Source organism: Porites lutea, chromosome 1, assembly GCF_958299795.1.
Source record: "Porites lutea chromosome 1, jaPorLute2.1, whole genome shotgun sequence".
NCBI classification, from domain to species: Eukaryota; Metazoa; Cnidaria; class Anthozoa; order Scleractinia; family Poritidae; genus Porites; species Porites lutea.
The window spans coordinates 48,149,042-48,169,041 of record NC_133201.1 but is presented as its reverse complement, the minus strand read 5'-3'; the positions used below and the strand labels follow the sequence as shown (position 1 = coordinate 48,169,041).

Here is a 20,000-nt window from a genome sequence, read left to right as displayed (position 1 = left end):
TTTTTTTCCTTTTTCCATTTTTTCTTTTTTTTTCATGGAAGTGTGAAAGATTTTTCAATAAAACAAAAAAAAATGCACTCTATTTGAGTGTCAACATATTTAGCACGAAAGTGCTAAATGGGGACACTATTTTTACGTCTCCTAATGAAGACGGGACCGCCATTTTACGTGGTCATCCGAGCCACGCGAAGGACTCTCCGCTTGCAGTAAAAAGGAAGTACGTTCATTTCTCACTCATTTTAAGACCCTCAGTGATGGTCCGGCCCCGGGAATCGAACCCGCGACCTCCCGCTCTGCAGTCAAACGCTCTACCGACCGAGCTAATCCTGCCACGGTCAAAGCGTTTACACAAGAAAAGAGTAAAACTCTCACGGGATTTGTTTGGAACACCAGTGGCCGCCGTTTCCTTGCATTGGTTGCCGTGACGCCATACGTAAATGCTCTATACTCGATAAAAGTCAGTATTTAACCGCAGCAAGATTAGCTCAGTCGGTAGAGTGTTTAACTGCGGAGCGGGAGGTCGCGGGTTCGATTCCCGGGGCCGGACCAATACTCAGGGTCTTAAAATAACTGAGAAATGAAGGTACTTCTTTTGCCCTGCAGGGGGATGGCCCTTCGCGTGGCTCGGATGACCACGTAAAATGGGGGTCCCGTCTCCATTAGGAGACGTAAAACATAGTGTCCCAATTAGCACTTTCGTGCTAAATACATTGACACTCAAATAAAGTGCAATTTTTTTTTTAGCCCTTCTACCGCCAATAAAATATAAACCTCATTCTCTTTATATCAGATGACGTTACAGCGATTCAAACCAAATATCCGAATTTTCAGTTGTTTTTAATACAAATTTGGATTCACTTTCTGATTGGTTCACTAATAGCGACGATCATACATACGCACCGATGCATCTGAATTCCACTTTACTCCATACAGTTTGATTGCAGTCCATTATTGGGGATCCTGTGAGATAGTATCCATTGCGACAGCCAAGGAAGAGTTTAATGCCATGAACATAGTTGTCTTTTATTCCAGGATAAATTATATAGGAGTTTGGAGGAATGGAAGGTCTGGGGCAGAGCATTGCTACAAATTGGATTTAAAAGAAATACTCGTGGGTTTAGTTACATTTGTTTGTTACTGTAATCATCAATTTCACAATCCGCTGATAATTCTGAATGCTGGTAACATCATTTCTACAAATTAGTTAATGCTTTACCCTTACAAATCACATGACATAGATTTCAACTCCTTTAGTTCTGAACGGGTATTTGATTCACTTATTCTATAGTTATAAGGCCATACACCGGGATATCTCTACAGAAGGCAGCGCATCTGCCCAGTTTATACAAAACTTCATTTATTAACCACATGAAAAAAACATATACAATGCACAAAAATGATAGACACTATTACAAATAGCTTAATTATTTTACAAATGTTCAAAGAGGTAATGACCTGACCTGAATGAAAAATGGGTTATTTTAAAAAAGAAAAGAAAAGAAAGGGAAGAGTATATAGCTCAACCAAGAGTAATAAACTTCTTACTTCCCAGAATCCTCCCACCAAAAGCTGAGTGCCTAGCATTAAGAGGAAATGCTAAGCTATCTATAAGCTCAATATATGATTTACATTCAGTTCTTAAGCAGAAATGTCCACCGTCTCTGTATGCTGGGAAAATGGGTGCATATCGAGCAGTACGGTTACCCATGATTCCAGTAACCATCTCTGAACCCCAAATTAGTATAGGATCTCCCCAAGTTATGTCGCTGTGACACATAGTCTCTATCTATTTCCCAACTGTTCATTTATTAAAGAGTGCATAATATGGGTTATTTATACTCGAGGGATGCGGCAGTTTCTTTAAGTCTTACCGTTGCACACTGGTAGAGAGGCATTCCATTTGCCAACTACGCACAATAGTGAACGACTTCCAACCAGTTCATACCCTACATTGCACTCAAAGGACGCTATTGCACCATGTGAAAATCGTATACCATACTTCCGGCCATTTAACGGATCTGTTATTTTCTGGCATTGGGCTAGGAAATATACGGCAACGAATAACGTTATAGTTTATAATTAACAATTATTCTTTGAAATCGAGGTAAATACTCCCAAAGCCACTATTCACCGAGATTGAAAAGAATAATGGTTTTAGTATATACATACGAAGTGATCTCAACAAAATCAGAGAAGAAACCATTAAAAAGGGCGATTTGATTGACAGATCAAATCACGCGTAAGTTTAAAAATAGATCTTTGCAGAATTTTCAAACATGGCAATTCACAAGTTTATCATTTTGCAAACAACAGCGTAATGGCTTAAATGGAACTGCTAAAAGTTTGAGCAGTTTCGTTACCTGAGAAGAACAGTAGAGCTTTGTTGCTTTCAGTTGACTCGCCAAGTTTATAGCCAAGAGGGTTTGTAGTGTCGTTCTTCGCATGAAGTGCTGACCAAAATGGCTGCTCGGTTGCTCGAGATAAGACGTCGTCTTCCCGTATCATTCTTTTTCCTGTTTACTTGAAACATAGAATTTCCTTATAAATGTGTTTGTCATAAATAAACTTCGATTTTTGAGCCAAAATTTTCTTGTTAGAAAACGCTGAGTTCACGAAACGGCTTCTCCTACGCGAATACACGGGAGTTTTAAACAATCCATCGAGAACAAAACTCAGCTACAGTAAATTGAAAAACGCCGTATTGAATCCTTCCAAGTCTTTTCTTGCCTTAAAAAAAGTCAGCCCTAGGATTCTGTCGACTTTTAAAAGATCGTTCTCCAAAAAAAGTGGGAAAAACGCCGACCTCACACATTATCCACTCGCTAGGAGTTGAATATTGTTGAATAGTCCGAGATAGCGAACCAATCAGATTGCTTAAATCACCAAGATCACTGAGTGTGTATATACTAATTATTTTTATGTAACTTCCGTTGTCATATAGCATGGGCATTCAAATACAAAAGTCAGATAATAATAATAATAATAATAATAATAATAATAATAATAATAATAATAATTTGGGCACTGGGGTAGGACAGGTTGGACCTCAGCCTTCCACGTGGACATGGACGACCCCGCCCACCAGAGTCTGGGGTGACACCTTTGGCAAGTGTTCGCAACGCCACAGCCACCCCTGCTAGGGTTACAGCACACGGTAGATAGGGCTCTGTAAAACCTTGGTCGGTATTCTATCTAGTGGTGGCACCACGAATAATAATGCTATCTCTCACGAATGTGATGATAAGTATGTCTATTGCGGATATGAGTAACGGCGTGAATGGGACTGGAGTCTTTCACGAAGGTGCCTCGCCCGGCAGGGTTGCTGGGGGACAGCAGCCAGCACCCGGTCGTTATCCTGCTACTGCTGCTCAAGAGAGTGGTTCGAGAAAGGGAAGAAGGAAATGGTCAATCGAGGAGAATAGGGTTTTGATGGAATGCTATTTTAAGAGCATCCCGGAGAAAAGAGGATACCGCCAGAGAATGCTTAGGTTGTGGGATGAGAAAAAAATGGTAAAAGTGACTGAACAGAGGCTTGCAGACCAGGCCCGTACTATCTTGAAAAGTAAATGGTTCACAGCTGTGGAGCTAGAAGAGATCAAGAGGAACAAGCATGGAAACTGTGATGAACAAAATGGGACAGTTGTTGCAGAGGAAGGTAACGATGGTAACGAGAATGAATTACCTGCCGACAATGTAAAGGAGAGGGACCCACAGACGGCGCAAGAAGCCCAGGTACAGAGTGAAGGGTGTGATAAAGCACCTCGGCAATTGTCTGAAGACCAACTGGTAATTTGGAAAAGACTGAATGAAATCAGATTGAGTCAGGACCAAGACAAAGTACCAGCTTTGAAGAAAATTGCAAAGCGAAGGATAAGAGAGGAACTCCAGGTTGTAGAAGAAGTAGCGGCCCAAATACAAACAAAAGACATCTCGGAAACCAACAGGCTACTGCATGCCACTGCAGTAGTAGTAACTGAAAGACTGGGTCTCAAACCTGGCAAGAAGAAAGAAACCAAAGAACCATGGTGGAAAAGACGGTTACAAGGACAGGTGGATCAGCTGCCAAAAGACCTTAGCCGATTAGAGCATGTCTGTAGAAATGAGTGCAGTAGGCCGAGAATCAGGAATCAGTTATGAAGAAAGTACAAAATAGAGACCAAGGGGGTCGCAGTTGTGATTGAAGAACTGAAACAGCGTATCAGTGCAAAAGCTCACAAAATCAAGCGATACAATGACCGAATTTTGCAATACCAGCAGAACCGGTTATTTGAGGTTAATCAGAGGCAGTTTTACAAAGAACTTGATGACTCACAGGGAAGTGACCAACCGACTCCTGATGCTAATGAAGCCAGAGAGTTTTGGAGTAATATTTGGGACCGGCCAGTGGAACACAGAAGAGATGCTGGTTGGTTAAATGACCTAAAGGGAAAGACCCAGGTAGAACAACAAGATGATCTGACCATTGATATTGATAAGCTACGAGCAATTTTAAGGAAGATCCCAAACTGGAAGGCTCCCGGCCCCGATAACGTACAAGGATTCTGGTTTAAGAGCATGAAGAAACTACATGAACGGATGGCGTTGCAGCTGCAAGAATGCCTTGATGGCGGGGGCATTCCTGAATGGATGACAAAGAGACGAACTGTTCTGCTGATCAAAGACAAGGTGAAAGGGAATGCTGTGGGAAACTATAGGCCAATAACATGTTTACCAATAATGTGGAAAGTACTCACGGGGATCATAGCAGAGGATTTGTACCAACATCTCCACCAGAGCTCATTGTTACCAGATGAGCAGAAAGGATGCCGAAAGGAGAGCAGAGGAACAAAGGACCAACTGGTTATAGATAGGGCAATACTTCGTGACTGCAAGCAGAGGAAAACCAACTTAGCAATAGCTTGGATCGATCATAAGAAGGCATATGATTCTGTTCCCCATTCCTGGATATTAGAATCACTTGATCTTGTAGGGGCTGCAGATAATATCAAGCGGCTAATGAGGGAAAGCATGGAGTCCTGGAAAACACAACTAACAGCACGTGGTAAGGACCTTGGTGAAGTGTCCATCAGGAGGTATTGGAGATGATGTTGAAGGTTATAAATATCTGGGTGTGTTGGAGGCCGATGACATTATGCATAACGAAGTGAAGAGAAGTATGAAGAAGGAGTACATTAGGAGAGTGAAGAAAACTTTGTCCCCAAAGCTAAATGCTGGTAATGTCATAAAGGCTATTAACAGCTGGGCTGTATCTCTACTTCGGTACAGTAGGGGGATTGTAAATTGGACAAAGAGTGAGCTTGCTGAATTGGATCGTAAGACCAGGAAACTATTAACCATCCATGGCGCTCTTCACCCCAGGTCCAATTTAAGCCGCCTGTACCTACCAAGAAGAGAAGGAGGGCGTGGACTAATTAGTGTAGAGGATGCCATTAATATTGAAGAAAGAAATATCAATGTCTACGTCTGCCAGAGCCAGGAACGGTTGTTGAAAGCTGCATGGAAGAGGAAGAATGAAATTGAAACGCCAAAGGAATATAAGGAAAAGATGAAAAGGAAAAGAACTGAGGACTGGTCTGGAAAGCAGCTGCATGGGCAGTTCAAGAGAGAGACAGATGACCTATCTGGTGTGTCTTGGGAGTGGATAAGAACTGGTGAACTGAAGAAGGAGACAGAAGGGCTTATTTTTGTCGCGCAAGATCAGGCACTAAGAACAAACGCCGTAAAAGCCAGAATCGAAAACCAAAATGTATCATCCAAATGCAGATTGTGTGGTAGCCACGATGAAACTGTGCAGCATATTTTGTGTAGTTGCCCCAAGCTCGCGCAGACAGAATATAAAAAGAGGCATGATGCTGTTGGGCGGGTCATTCATTTGGAGCTGTGCAAGGAATATGGAGTTGAGTGCAGTGACAAATGGTATGAGCATTTCCCCTGTTGTGGGACTTTACCATCCAAACAGACCGTGAAATCCATCACAGGAGGCCAGACATTGTAATTCAGAAAAAGAAGGCAAAGGAAACAATCATTGTGGACATAGCTGTTCCCGGAGATAGTAATATTCTGCAGAAAGAAACTGAAAAGCGTGAAAAGTACCAAGACCTGGCAAGAGAGATTCAAAGGATCTGGAAATCAAGGACAAAAGTGGTGCCAGTGGTTGCATTGGGTTCAGTGTCAAAGAAGTTGGCAGGCCACTGGGAGCAACTAGGAATTAAAAACCGAACAAGAACGATGCAAAAGTCGGCACTCCTCGGATCGGCACATATCCTCAGAAAGGTGCTGGAAGTCTGAGGTCTCGGGATGAGACTTGACTGGATATTTCTCCCCAGGGAAAATCCTTGTGCTAAATTTTACATAATAATAATAATAATAATAATAATAATAATAATAATAATAATAATAATAATAATTAGTGCTTATCTTAGTAAGAATACAATTGACCTTGAAAATAGTTTCTTCTTTTTTTAATCGAAATGAATTGTTTTAATTGAAATGAAATGTTCTTAAGTTAAATAATTTTTGTTTAATGAAATGATCTTTTTTAATCAAAACTAACTGTTTTTTTATCGAAAGGAATTGTAAACAGTGTTTTGAGGAAATAGTTTTTTTTTAAGTTAATTAATTGTAAACAGGATTTTAATAGTTTGCATTGTTATCAATAATAATAAAAATAAAAATACTACTACTACTACTAATAATAATAATTTAAACATATTTATACAGGATTGCTGCATCTGTTTTAAGAAAAAACTGCTAGCAATGCAGGTCCTGTAAAAACATCACAAGAAAAAAAATAAAAAAGAAGATTAAAGATATGGATAAAAAATAAGTTACAATGATAAAAAAATATTTACATTAAAAAGAAGATTCGAGCAGTTATAAATTCTGAGAATTATTTTAAAAAATTGCACCTTTTTAAAAAATAAAGCGCCCTTGGTGAATTCTAAGTTAACTTTTTCTAATAAGGTCATTATTATTTCTAATTTTGTGGCGGTGAATGTCACGGTTCCTTACTTTAAAATAATTAAAAAGGTCTCTGGGAACTCTATTTGCAATGCACTCATTAACAAATCTTAAAATGTTTGTCCGTGTTCTATAATACAGAGGTTCCAATACCACTTGTTATCAGTGGCCTGGAGCGAAGAGCGTTGCAGGGAGTCGGGTAAAAATAAGGAGTGTGCGAAACATAGAAAAGACTTGAACTCGAGAAAGACGCAAGATGCCTCAAAACAATATAAAGGGATAAACAATGATTTAAAACATCTGCAAAACGAGGCAAGGTGAAGAAATGGTGGACGATAAAAATAACCTTTAAGGGATTAAAAAAGGGAGTGACCAAAATGCAACTATGAGACGCTAGAGCCCGCCCACGATCCTAACTGATTCTAGAATAAACTTAAGTAAGAAAAGGCCTTACTAAAAAGATGTCTTTTAACCCTCGGATGTACACACAAATTCATACCCCCACCGTGGTACAGGGGGGGAGGGCGGTGAATGGAACCCCTCCCCGGAGTTTTTGATATGTTGCAGTATTTTGAAACGATTTTACCCTTAGTGGAAATCCTTTGATTTTCTTAACGAGATGAAGTATATCTTATGGGGGGTGGCGTTGCTGGAGGCCTGTGACGTCACCAACAATGGTCGCCATATTGGCCGCCATCTTGGATTTTACTAAGAATTAGATATCAGGTTGAAACCGCGAGAAATGCTAACTTTTTGTGCTTTACATGACAAATAACACATAAATAAGCACTTTGCCTGATTTTAGTTACAATATTTACTTTTAGTATATACTAAAACAGTGGATAGTGAATATCCCGCACTATTCACTGATTCACCTCCAGTTCCTCCGAACGACGCCAAACTCGCGTAAGTTGCGAGCAAAATGCCTTCCCCGTTTGCTGCTGTAATAAACAAAGAAATTTCGCAACTAATCAAGCAAGCTGTTCCTCAAATACACGAAGAAGGTGGTGAAGTTCGGTTTGGAAGTTTTAAAGCTTTGTCTTTTTGACTCCAATTTATCAATAAAACCGGCGAAAAAGTTTTTTTGTTTACAAATACAAATTAAGGTTAAGTCTTGCGTTACTTTATTTAGTTGACTTGTTCATAACAACAGTATTTGAGTTAAAAATCATCATTTATGTACTCAATTATCATACTGTAAGATACTAAAACAATTATTCACCTCGGTGTCGGTGGCTAGTGGTGGAAGTTTACCTCGCTGCTTTGCAGCTCCGTAAATATTATTAGAGAATTAAAACCTAGCAGCAAATAATATTTAAGATAATTCGCTAAACTACCTTTACATGTGGGAGTTACTGGATTCCAGACTCCATTGCTGCACGTTAGTGTTGGTGAACCAAATAAATCAAACCCAGTTAAACATGAAAATGAGGCTTTTGCCCCGTGAGAAGTGTCACTTCCATGCAAAGTTCCATTAGCAGGAGTCGAAAGAGGAGCACATGACTTCAGTTCTAAACAAAGGAGAAAAGTATGTAAGAAATAAATAAATAAAATAAAAAAAACAAAATCCAACTCAGTCAGTCTCCTAAACATCTCAGTGATCCTGAGAATACTGATAATGAACGGTTAAAGACGTTTCTTTTTATTGCCATTATATTCCTCAACTATTCAACTATTTGAGATTCACTAGTCAATATGGTAAAGGTAAAATTGTTCTCACTCCTTACTATCTGATCTGATTGTTGTTTGTTTAGTATTCGCTTTGGACTAAATAAAAAAAAAGCACTGGTACCCAGTAGTGCAAATACACGAGGGGTTTGGAAATATAGCAACCTGTTGGCAAGTGCGTAAAAAAAGGTTGGAGTTAAAAAAAGTAGAAAATAGAGTAGAAGTAATTTAAAAGGGAAACAAAGCAATACTGTACATGAAAGGAGTTCAATTACTTAATATGTAAATCTAATTTAACTAAATTCAATTTTGCAAACAAAGGGGTCGTATGTTCCTCAATTTTCTTCAACCCAAACGGCTATCAGTGTTATCTGCAGAATATGGTCCTACATCCACTATAGATGTATTTTTGTCAACATGATAAGAAACGCAAAGTAAATTTCATTAACTTCTTTTCGTGGAAACGATTTGAGAGTTGGCTTTAGTAATATACTTTGCTTTCCCCTATTTCTAACGCACTTTCGCAAAAGGGTAATGCTCCATTCCATCTGCCATTGATGCATTCCAGTCGAGGCTTTCCAATGAGACGATGAGTTTTATTGCAGTGAAACCGCACAGCAGCCTGGCCAACTTTTGGAGTGACGTGAACCACTTGACCATTTAAAATGTGTTCAATCTCTGGACAAAACCCTGGTAACACGAAAATATACACTAAATAAATATGATTTCAAAGGTTTATTTCGTACGCGGTGCGCCATATAATCATCATACTTTGTCTTACATGTCCCAAATTGTAATAAACTGATCCATTGCAATTTGTTAGACCTGTAACAAATGACCGTCAGTTAAATTGACTTTTCACATCAGACAAGTGAATAAAACAAACTACAGTTTGTTCACTATTGCTAGGTGACCTACGAACTTCAGTTATACTTACACCTCGTTAAAAAGTGGTTGCATGCAGTGCCGATTATGTAATGCATATTTCACTAAAAACCTTAACACTTTGGGTTGATAAGTTTGCAGGTTTGAAACAGGCAAAGCTCCTTGGTCTGGCATTGAGGGATAACACAACGTTGCCATAGTAACTTTAAAATTTCACGTTTGAAATTATAAATTAGTAATTACATGGTTTCGAGTGTAATTTGGGATAAATAGGCACAAGTAATTTCAGACTAACTAAATTTGTAGTCTTTGAAAACTTTACGAGTGCTGATTTGTCCCAAATTAAACGAGAAATCATGTGACTACATGTTAACATGATGCAACTTATAGTGTGTACGGGCTAGCTGGAGCTGATCCCGCCTACAAATGACAACCGTGACCAAGACTGGTCTAAATTTAGACAAGTGAATTGCATAGGCATAAAAAAAGAAAGAGCCAGACATTCTTCTGCCGACAAATGAAGCCTGATTTAACTGAATATAAAAAATCGTAGGACTCACCTAAACAGCGGAACTTTATTGTTGTCCAAGTACTTCCAGTGCATCTTATTATAGGCATCCCGACGAGATAGAAACCTTCTTTGCAACCAAACAGTACCACGCTTCCACTGTTATGTTGGTTTTGCTGTAGTGGGTGGATGATTGTTGAACCATAAGGGGGAGTAGGTTGGCCGCATGTAGAACCTTAATGGTAACAAAAAACTTGTAATAGGAAAGTGTGTATAATAAATGACAATTATTATGAATAGCAACTGAAAATGTAGTGTTAGCTTTATGGGTAGCCTCTGTCTGACACAACAAAATTGGAGGCTTCTGTATGACGTCAGAGCTTTAGAGTATTGAAAGAGAGAACAAATCAGATTCGGTTTATTTTCATTGAAAATGGACGTTCAAGACGCGGTGATTGATAAACATTCAATATGATATTTTCGTAGAAACCTTCAAGAGTGAAATAACATTAGTTTGTTCTGAATGAACGGTACCTTATACTGTGTTAGAAGTTTTGTATATTTTATGATATAACCAACTGTAGAGTAAGCCGAGCCTACAGGCAAAGGTCCTGTTAAATGCTTACCATTTACTTTAATTCTAAGAATTAACTTCATGTATTGCAAAGCAAATAAATAGACAAAATGAATAAATGATAAATAATAAATAATAAATGAACTAATTTGTTTACAATGTAGCAAATATGATGAGGATGAGGATGATAACGACGACGCCGGACGAAGACGACGAAGACGACGACGATGATGATGATAATGATGATGATGACAATGGTGGTGGTAGTGGTGGTGATGGGGTAATTATGATCATTATACTTACAGAATGATTCCTGGTACTGTAGTGATCCCAAGGGCAATATGTATCCAAACAAAGAGACTTAACTCAACCGATTTCGATGCAACCAAACATGGCCGCCCTTATCAAAAGCACATGGTCAATCTATCCCAGCATACTTATCGGGCTAATACATTAAATCTCTGCTTTCCTCAGAATAATGCTCCTCTACATGAAATAGGAAATCTTCACTAACAATTTTAAAGTCAACTGTACTAACGATGAAGTCTCTTGCTTCTAAAATACGCAAAGAGACGCTTGAGTTTTCAAACTGTCCCTAGTTCTGAAAAGAGAATCAGAGTTCATGTTCCCCAAAGAAAATTTTAAACAACATAGTCCCTCTCTGCTAATCTCCTTGTCCTCTGGGGTCGCGAAGTCTTTGATGGCCCCTGGTGCTGCTCCACCATTCTCCTGCAAAACAAGGCATTCTGCTCTATCCTGCAGCCCGGCAGTCGATTTTTGCGTGGTTGGCTGGCAGTGTGTGGCACAGAGTGTAATTCCTGCTGAGGGGTGGGAGGTGTTGACACAGAGTCTGACTGTTGTTGGGGTGTGGGACCTCCCTGTCTAATATATTGCTTCACATGACTTGTGTTTCTGGAGTGTTGGTTCTCTCAGTGTTGGACTCTCTACTACAAGGATGTTTCCAGTCTTGCTGATGACCTTAAAGGGGTTGAATGCAGTGCTGAGTGTGTTAGCCTTGTCTTGTTGGACCAGGACTTCATCACCCAGTTCGATGCTGGAGGGACTGGCCATACGCTATATGGCCATCATGTACTTCAAGGTCGTAAGCATGGTCAACGTTTAAATCAGGGATCTTCCCCTTGACTTTCTGGTTAAACAGAAGGTCAGCGGGACTCCTTCCCGTCGTACTTTGGGAATGCTTCTGCAGGCAGTGAGATTTTTCCTTAATTCTGCTCCCCAAGGTATGTTTGCTGCCTGAGCAATCTGTAGTCGTTTCAATAGTGAACGATTTTGTCTCTCAACCTCTCCGTTGGCAGTAACCTTCTGATGTAATATACTATGCTGTTCACAAAATTCTCTAAATTGATTCGACTCAAATTGTGGACCATTGTCTGACTTGATGGTATTCGGCAGCCCATGTATGCAGAAGCCATCAGCCAGGCAGTCTTTGATCTTTTCAGTGGTAGTGGACTGCATGACCTCAACTTCGTAAAACCGGCTGTAGTAGTCAACAATTACTAATAGTGAATGTCCGGATGGTTAAGTGGTCCCATTAAATCAACTGCTAAGTCTTGCAGGGTCCGTCGGGTAATGATGTGGATCTGATAGTTTCAGGCGGTCTACACGGCCGTGCTACCAGCTAACACCCATTGCAAGCCCTGAAATGTCTCCCATCCTCTTTATCCATCCCTGGCCACCACACCTTGGTCCTGAGGTTCTGTTTGGTGGCAACCACGCCCAAGTGGTTTTTATGAGCAAGAGCTAAGGTCCTTGGCCACAGCTTACTAGGAATAACAATGCGTGTACCTATAAACACGAGCTGACCAATGACACACATTTCCCCCACCACGGTTATATACTGCCTACACTTTTCAAACTGCCCCGCCTCGCTTCTCTCAGCTCTTCATCATCAGCAGAGTTGTTTTTGCACTTATAGCAACAAATCTGAGATATTCTTCTGTACACCGCTGGTGATCGTCAGGCTCAACCTTCCTATGAAGCAGTTGACATAGCCGCCGCTATCAAAAGCACATGGTCAATCTATCCCAAACTAATTCATTACAGGCACCACTTTACTCGCCGTTAGACATAACCTTAATGGTAAAAAAGGTACTCAAGTTGTTTACATGTAGATGTTATATCTTTTTTTTTTTAACTCACTTTGGGCGTTGATCTTCTTTACTATGATGGCAAGTGAGAACCACAACAGAACCTGCATTAAGACAAAATGAGGCACATCAAACGTTTAAATATTAACATAATACCTGGCGTAGTTCTATTCACTACCCAAAAATACATTTAAGTGCTACTATGACCAAGTCCTTGAATACCTTTTTTTCGCTAAATTCACAGTTAACTACTTAAAGTACATGGTGTGAAAACGATTAGGGAAAGTGGCTTTTTTTGACGCTGAAAAACCGTTAATTTTCGTCCCCTATTAAAACGCTGTGTTCCTGCGTTCTGGTTACCAAGAATACCAGACAATTGCTTTGTGATATCATTTTCTCATTGTTAAGTTTATTTACAATGTATATCGGTGATTTTTGCTTCATTACTGATCGACGAGGTGATTGAAGATAACTTTTGTCTCATACCTTTTTTGTGCGGGAACCCGACGGCAAATAAACTTTTAGAAAACCTTCAGCTTCCACTCAGTATGACGTATATGTAACATCAACTTAATTCAGCTTAATTTGACTTGTAATAGATGTATGTGACAGATTTTATGGCCCTTGCACATCACTTCAGCTTTATAGCAGCACCCTGTGCCCCATGGCTCGACGTGGCACTTAGCTTTTGCTCCTGGGCAACTATAAAATGTCAATTTTTTTTGTAAAAATCATATGCTGGCGGCGGCAACCTGGACTCCCTTCAATTTTCCTCAGAGCACAGCTTTGCGCCTTCAAATTAACTTTGTTGTATCATTTAATATGGAATAACCTAAAGATTCAATATTTTATTTATATATTGGATGGGTTCACGGTCCCTTCCCTCATGGAAACTGTGCAAGATAGAAACCATTATTTTCTAGTCATACCAGTGATTACATTAAACAAACCAAGGGCAGTTATACTCTTTGGAAAACTGCAATTGTTACTGTGTGGCACGAAAAACTTGCGGGAGTTTATTTTTGCGGATTGGTGATTTTTTTGTGTTTTGCAGGAACTAATTTTTGAGATCAGAACAGATTGGTTTTAATAATAACAATAACAATAATAATAATAATAATAATAATAATAATAATAACAAATGGTTGTCAAGTAATATGAAACGAGAAACAGAGGGATTACTTGTAGCAGCTCAAGACCAGGGGCCCGTTTCTCGAAAGTCCCGGTAATTTACGGGCCCGTTAACTTACCGGGTCATTTATCGGGAAGCTTTATCGGGCCCGAAGTTGCGTTTCTCGAAGCACCCGTAAACTTTCCCGGTACTTACCGGGCCCGAAAAAATAGCGGGCCGTTACCAGACTCTGGCTCGGTCACTTCACGGTCGCCCGCGGGACAAGGAGAACGAGTTGGAACTCTATTTCATTCGAATCATTCGCTTTGTGCGACTGTTCGAGCGGATTTTTTTTTTTTGCGTTTCGATTCGAAGGACAATTCAATATGTTCTAAGTTTAACTTTGGGGTCGTCGTTGTTTCAAAGGAGAGCAACCAAGAGGTCATTTTTATGTATTATCATGTAATTTACAAGCGATAATCGACGATGACCACAAATCAGTTGCGTTCAGTAGTTCGATTCATGTTTGCCTTTCGTCATCGATAAGCTACAGTTACTGTTGAGCTATTCTCATGCTGATAATTCCATGGATGTGCGAAGTGGAGGTTACATGTTTAATTTTTTTCAGAAGACACAAGGCTAAGAGGTAAGTATATTGATATTTCAGGTAAGTGCTATTTCATGCATTAAAAATGAATGTGCTTTTCTGTATGATGGAGTTCATGACCACCATTTGGTTGGCATGCTACCCTCAGTTTGCGCGGGAAAAAATATGTTGCCGTACTGTACGTTCGCCAATCCAGTGGCCGGTTGTTGTGCAGAAAAAGGTTTTGTGGTGTTTAAAGGTATGTACAGATTTTTTTATTTATTTATACTTCATCAATCAGTTATCATAGCCTTTCTTTGTAATTGTTTATTGCAATTATTTGTTATTAACCAAATTATGTTGTATTTCGGTTCTTGGTTTTAAACCTTTTTCGTACTGCTTCTCCATTTCGCGAACGATGTCAAAGGTGAAAATAAGCAAATGAGCTTAAGCCTCATAAAAGTACAACCACTAAAGAGATTAAGATTAACTGTAACAAATGCAGCGTTCATGCAGAAAAACTTAATAGTTGGGCAATTTTTAAAATGAATTGATTATCATCACACATTCCGTGACATTTTTGAAAATTTAAGCGTATTGGTATTTGAAATATGCAATTAAATAGATGTCTGTTAAGGAAAACTCAAGAGGCAGCCGTTTCACTTAGGCCAGGAGCAAAGCACTTGTACTTGCCTAGTAAGCTAAATCCTATTATAAAATCATTTATAAATGAATTATTTTAGGTAAAATAAAGCATGCTTTAAGAAAAACCAATAAAGGTTTATTGACAGCATTTTCATTACTGCATCACTCTACATCTGTTTAAAAATTAAAATAATATTACAATAATTATTACATCTACTAATTATGGTAAATTGATTAGGTACTATCAATGATAAAATTACGAATATATTTTTGACAAATGTTTCTACTACAGCTAGACAATTAATGTCTTTTACATTTCCACATGTCCACTATTATTATTAGTTGCCAAATTTTATCATGTTTTTTTGGTACTTTGTCAGTTTGCATGTAAGTTTTTGAAAAGATGTCTGCCGGAAAAAAACAAAGAAGTTCGCGATTTACACAAGGCATGACAGATGCCCTGGTAGAAGCTTATGGAAAGCATCAAGTAAGTGAAGTTAAGCCTTAAATGATGTTGTTGGTCTTGTTTCTTTTTTAAAGTTTTGATAATTAACTTGTTAAGAGGTCATTGGTAGTTTTTAGCAGTCATTCTAAATATTTGTAACTTTAACTCTGTATAGTCACGTCACTCAGGAAGCAAGCTTTCTCTGGAAATGTAGAACTGTGTTGTCATGATTCATATACATAAACACGTAATTCTTAAAATGAATATAGGAGTCACACACATAATTATGTCAGCAAAGTTTTGGAAAATCTGTGTAACAAGCTTATACATTCTCTGTCTAGTACATTCTGCAGAGCAAATTTTCCAATCTTGTGACAAATGAGAAGAAGAAAGAGGCATGGATAAAGGTGGCAGATGCTGTTAATGCAGTAAACCCTGCAGAACGGAAAACAGTAGAACAGGTAACTACCACATTGTAGGGTACTTGCAACCTTTCCAGAAAGGAAGGTGTTTAAGTATGCTTTCAGTGAAGATTAGTGCACTGGAATGCCCCCCTGGGAGTCAGTAAGGCTCTCTAGGTTTAAAGATAAGTAACCCCATTTCTTTACCTCATTTTTTGAGTTTATATGTATATAACATAGTCTAGTATATAACATAGTCTTCCATCTTAGTAGTATCCCAGGAACCATGTATTACACTTGTCTAGTAAAACCCGACTGGTTTTACATCCTGGTAATCTCATAAAGAGCAGGGTTGTCATTAAGAGCCGGGGGCCGGGGATTTTCCCCGGCTACTAAGAGAGTGGCCCCCGGCTACTTTTATTGGAAAATAGAAGAAAAATAGAACCAAAAGAAATCCCTAGCTATTTGATTCCCCGCCTACTTGTTGTATTTACCCGGCAACTTGAAATCTTAGTGACAACCCTGTAAAGAGCCTTAAAGGATAATAATTATATTACTTGCATGAATGCTTTGATCCTCCATGTAATACTTTAAATCCTTACAGGTTAAAAAAAAATGGGAAGATGTAACAGGAAGTGTCAAGAAAAAAGAAAGACATGCCAGACAGCAAGAACTCAAAAAATTAAATACAACAGGAAATGGATTCTTAGCAGATGAGGTGAGCTGTCTTATGTACACAGGTGCAAGTTGAAACTTTCGTGCCTTCATGTGACAAACAAAATGAAGGTGATGGCAAAAAAACATGATGACATTTGAAAGTTCAAATTCTGCTGGTCTTTATGAACAGTAGGATATTTTTTATTCTGCTAATGGAAATTCAGAACTTTGTAAGACATTTTTAACACAAATAATGTTTTTTTTTCTTGTTCAAAGGACAAATCAGACAGTGCAGGGCCCAGCGTGGACATTCTAAGCAAGTCGGAGCAGGAGGTTGCCAGAATACTCGGCCCTGAAATCTTTACTGGCATTCCTGGGGGTCAAGATACTATGAAATTGAGTAATACTAGTAACTGAATTTTGTCAGTTTTAAAAAAACCTCATTAAGGGGCTTTGTCTGTGTTAGACTTTTCTAAAAATAACTTCATCTTTGATTTTTGCCAGCTTTACCAAAACCTGTGTCAGATGTGGAGTGGGAAACGTACTCGGTGATGAGTGACAGCCTCCTTGAAGACAATTATTGTGGTGCATTGCAGGTTTTTTCATTGTTATTATTTACAAGAAAGGAAATGTCCAAGAAATTTTATTATACTGATTTCTTTCTTTGAAAGATACAGAAAGTTACCATTCGTTAGCACCCAACACCATTGCCTCTTCATAAATTTTGGAGGAGGGAAGGAAAGAGGAAGCAGACAAAAGATAGTCAAAAGTAAAAAATATTATAAAAGCAGCCATTGCCTGATCATCAAAAGTCACTTATTTATTGTCTTGTTTTTTATTTGGCATCAGGAAGTCAGCCCAAATCAGGAAGTTACTTTACATCAAAATTCCATGTACAAAAGGGATTCCATTCCAAGTACAAGTACAGCCAATGTCAAATCTAATGACACTGTAAGTACAATGTAAGAAGGAAACACTTCTGAATGACTAAAACTTTGGTAATAATAAAAAAATTGGTAATAATTACAGTAACAATATTACAGCAACCAAGTACCAGTGATAGTAAAAATTATAGCAATAATGACAAAGATTATAACACTGTAAAATAAATTGTCAATGTTCATAATGTCTACTGCTGCTATATGTTTTTAATTGTGGATTTAATTACAGTGAAACTGGGAAACCGTGAACACCAGAATTATTTTTGGAAAGGCAGAGAAAACTAAACAGCAATCAAAATGTTCATCAGATTGTGGTTTTGTGGGTAGCTCGCATTTCATGGCCGATCTTTGCTTTGACTAGTCACAACACAATATGAATAAACATTCCTGAAATGTTTCAAGTGTTCACAGTTATTCTGGTTTCACTGTAAGTCCCAACCTCTGAGTTGTTTGCAAAACAGGAATTCTCATTAAAACATAACATTGTAACATGTACAAAAATCTTACATGAAGTCACACATTTTATTATTTACTTATTTACTGAATAATTCAATCTTGCAGGATGATTATCACAAAGCCAAGAAAAGCAAGATGCTTGCAGAAACATTACAGGATGTAAGACACAGAAATTTTTGTTTTTACAAAATAAATGTAGAGATCTGAAATACACATATTTTAATAAATGCAATTGTTTTGAAGGTGAAATAATGCATAGTTTTTCCCTTTTTGTTTTTGATACTGAATAATTCAACCTTGCAGGATGATTATCACAAAGCCAAGAAGAGAAAGACTCTTTCTGAAGCTCAACTGGATGTAAGACACTTAAAATAATATTGTACAGTATAATAAACAGATCTTTTAGTTAATGAAAATGTTTACGAGGGTGATTTAAGCCATAGTTTTTCCCCTTTTGGCTCAGTGAACTCTCTTATCTTCTCTTTCAGTACTTTGAAACAGTTACAGCTTATTACAAGCTGAAAATGAAGAAGGTGGAGCTAGAAATATCAATGTTAAAAGACAAGAAAGATAAGGTACAAACCACAAATTTTAAACTGTCTTCTTTCATATGCATCATGGATCACTTCATGGAGTGCTCATTTATGTCACGCCAGACATTATAATGAATGTGTTTTGTTGCCAATTTTAGTGTTAAATGGGTGGATCTTAAATTATTATGAAGAATTTTTTCATTGCACTAAAGCTCACCAAAAATCATCTCAAGTTGATTCATTAAGACACAATAATTATTATTGATGAAAATGAAAGGTATCTTTTTAATTACGGCATTTTTCACTGTGATTTTCACTTGTAATAAATGTTTGTCAAGCTTACATCCTACAATTTGTATACTTTTCCTTTTGCAGGGTCGAATCAGCTCTTCCGTGGAAGAGTAGGTAGACCACTGGTATCATTCTTTGTAAAAACTGTAAATAAAACTGGAACGTACTTATTTATGTTGAATTAAGACGGAATCCGTCAGGAAATTGAGTAATTTTAATTTTCAAAGGCCAAAAATGTTGCACCAGAATAATATAAAGAATATTGCATTCTTTAGTTATCTATAATAACACCAAAGAAAATTTAAAATAAATGTGAAATTACACAAAATGACACCTTACACATGAAATTTTCAGAATTTTACTCGTGTTTTCACAATTCTTGTGAAATTTGACATTTATTTTCTCGAACTCTTATAATAAATTTTCCTCGGTGTTATTACAGATGACTAATTACATCTTTAGCCCTTGAAAAATGTAAAAAATAATGCATTATTCTTTAAATTATTCTGGTACAAGGTTCTTGTCCACTGAAAATTAAAATTACTCAATTTCCTGCAGGATTCCGTCTTAATAATTAACAATGTACATATGTATGTATTTTATTTTTGATATTGTGCAAGGCAGGTAGCCAAAATCAATATAGAGCAGTTTCAATGACCATGTTTGAGAGTCACCTTGTGTAAGAGTCTTCATGCCTTAAAACAATGATGTATACTTTTGTAAATTCATTTAACTCTACCGATTTTAAGACATACAGTAAAAACCCACAAGTAAGAACCTACATTTTCTGGAGTTAGCCTAAACAGGTTCTTATTTAAATGGTAGTTAACACAATTTTAGGCTATTTAGGTTCTTAAATAGGTTCTTATTTCTGTAAAAAAAAAAAATTTAACAAAAAACGAGCTACAAAACAAGATGGTAATCAGCCTATTTGTCAATTTCAAAATGCGATACTACGATATTAACCTTTTGCACTTTATTTTTTTATTACATCAATAAATTATTACTTTTATTTGCACAGCAATGCCAAGTTCCTAATTCCCCAAACAGGATTCTTGCACAGTTTTGCAGCTGCATTTCAATAATATGATGTTAAAAAATAAGAACCTGTTTTTCATTTTCTAGGCTAAACAGGTTCCTGTTTATAGGGGATATAAATGGCAAATTTTAGGCTAACAGGTTCTTACTCGCGGATTTTTACTGTATTATGAAGGTCCAACATCCTTTACCA

At 37.8% G+C, this 20,000-nt stretch overlaps 2 protein-coding genes and 1 pseudogene across 2 annotated transcripts in view; 2 read left to right on the top strand and 1 right to left on the bottom strand.

Moving 5' to 3' along the window:
• The window catches only part of LOC140953347 (CUB and sushi domain-containing protein 1-like), a 71,238-nt gene that overhangs the window by 41,225 nt on the left and 10,013 nt on the right, over window positions 1-20,000 (bottom strand). The window contains exons 2-7 of the mRNA XM_073402837.1: window positions 12,756-12,807; window positions 10,074-10,256; window positions 9,148-9,318; window positions 8,298-8,471; window positions 1,872-2,039; window positions 901-1,083 (exon numbers count right to left, since the gene is read on the bottom strand). Coding sequence (XP_073258938.1) covers window positions 901-1,083; window positions 1,872-2,039; window positions 8,298-8,471; window positions 9,148-9,318; window positions 10,074-10,256; window positions 12,756-12,807 — 931 coding nt within the window. The remainder of the gene's footprint in view (window positions 1-900; window positions 1,084-1,871; window positions 2,040-8,297; window positions 8,472-9,147; window positions 9,319-10,073; window positions 10,257-12,755; window positions 12,808-20,000) is intronic.
• LOC140930848 (uncharacterized) lies at window positions 5,132-6,288 on the top strand (annotated as a pseudogene).
• LOC140953335 (uncharacterized) overlaps window positions 14,140-20,000 on the top strand; it is a 5,892-nt gene continuing 31 nt past the window's right edge. The window contains exons 1-11 of the mRNA XM_073402828.1: window positions 14,140-14,659; window positions 15,438-15,532; window positions 15,832-15,951; window positions 16,496-16,609; window positions 16,825-16,948; window positions 17,053-17,144; window positions 17,398-17,499; window positions 18,051-18,104; window positions 18,249-18,302; window positions 18,434-18,520; window positions 18,854-20,000. The exon at window positions 18,854-20,000 is cut by the window's right edge and continues 31 nt beyond it. Coding sequence (XP_073258929.1) covers window positions 14,557-14,659; window positions 15,438-15,532; window positions 15,832-15,951; window positions 16,496-16,609; window positions 16,825-16,948; window positions 17,053-17,144; window positions 17,398-17,499; window positions 18,051-18,104; window positions 18,249-18,302; window positions 18,434-18,520; window positions 18,854-18,883 — 975 coding nt within the window. The 5' untranslated portion in view covers window positions 14,140-14,556 and the 3' untranslated portion in view covers window positions 18,884-20,000. The remainder of the gene's footprint in view (window positions 14,660-15,437; window positions 15,533-15,831; window positions 15,952-16,495; window positions 16,610-16,824; window positions 16,949-17,052; window positions 17,145-17,397; window positions 17,500-18,050; window positions 18,105-18,248; window positions 18,303-18,433; window positions 18,521-18,853) is intronic.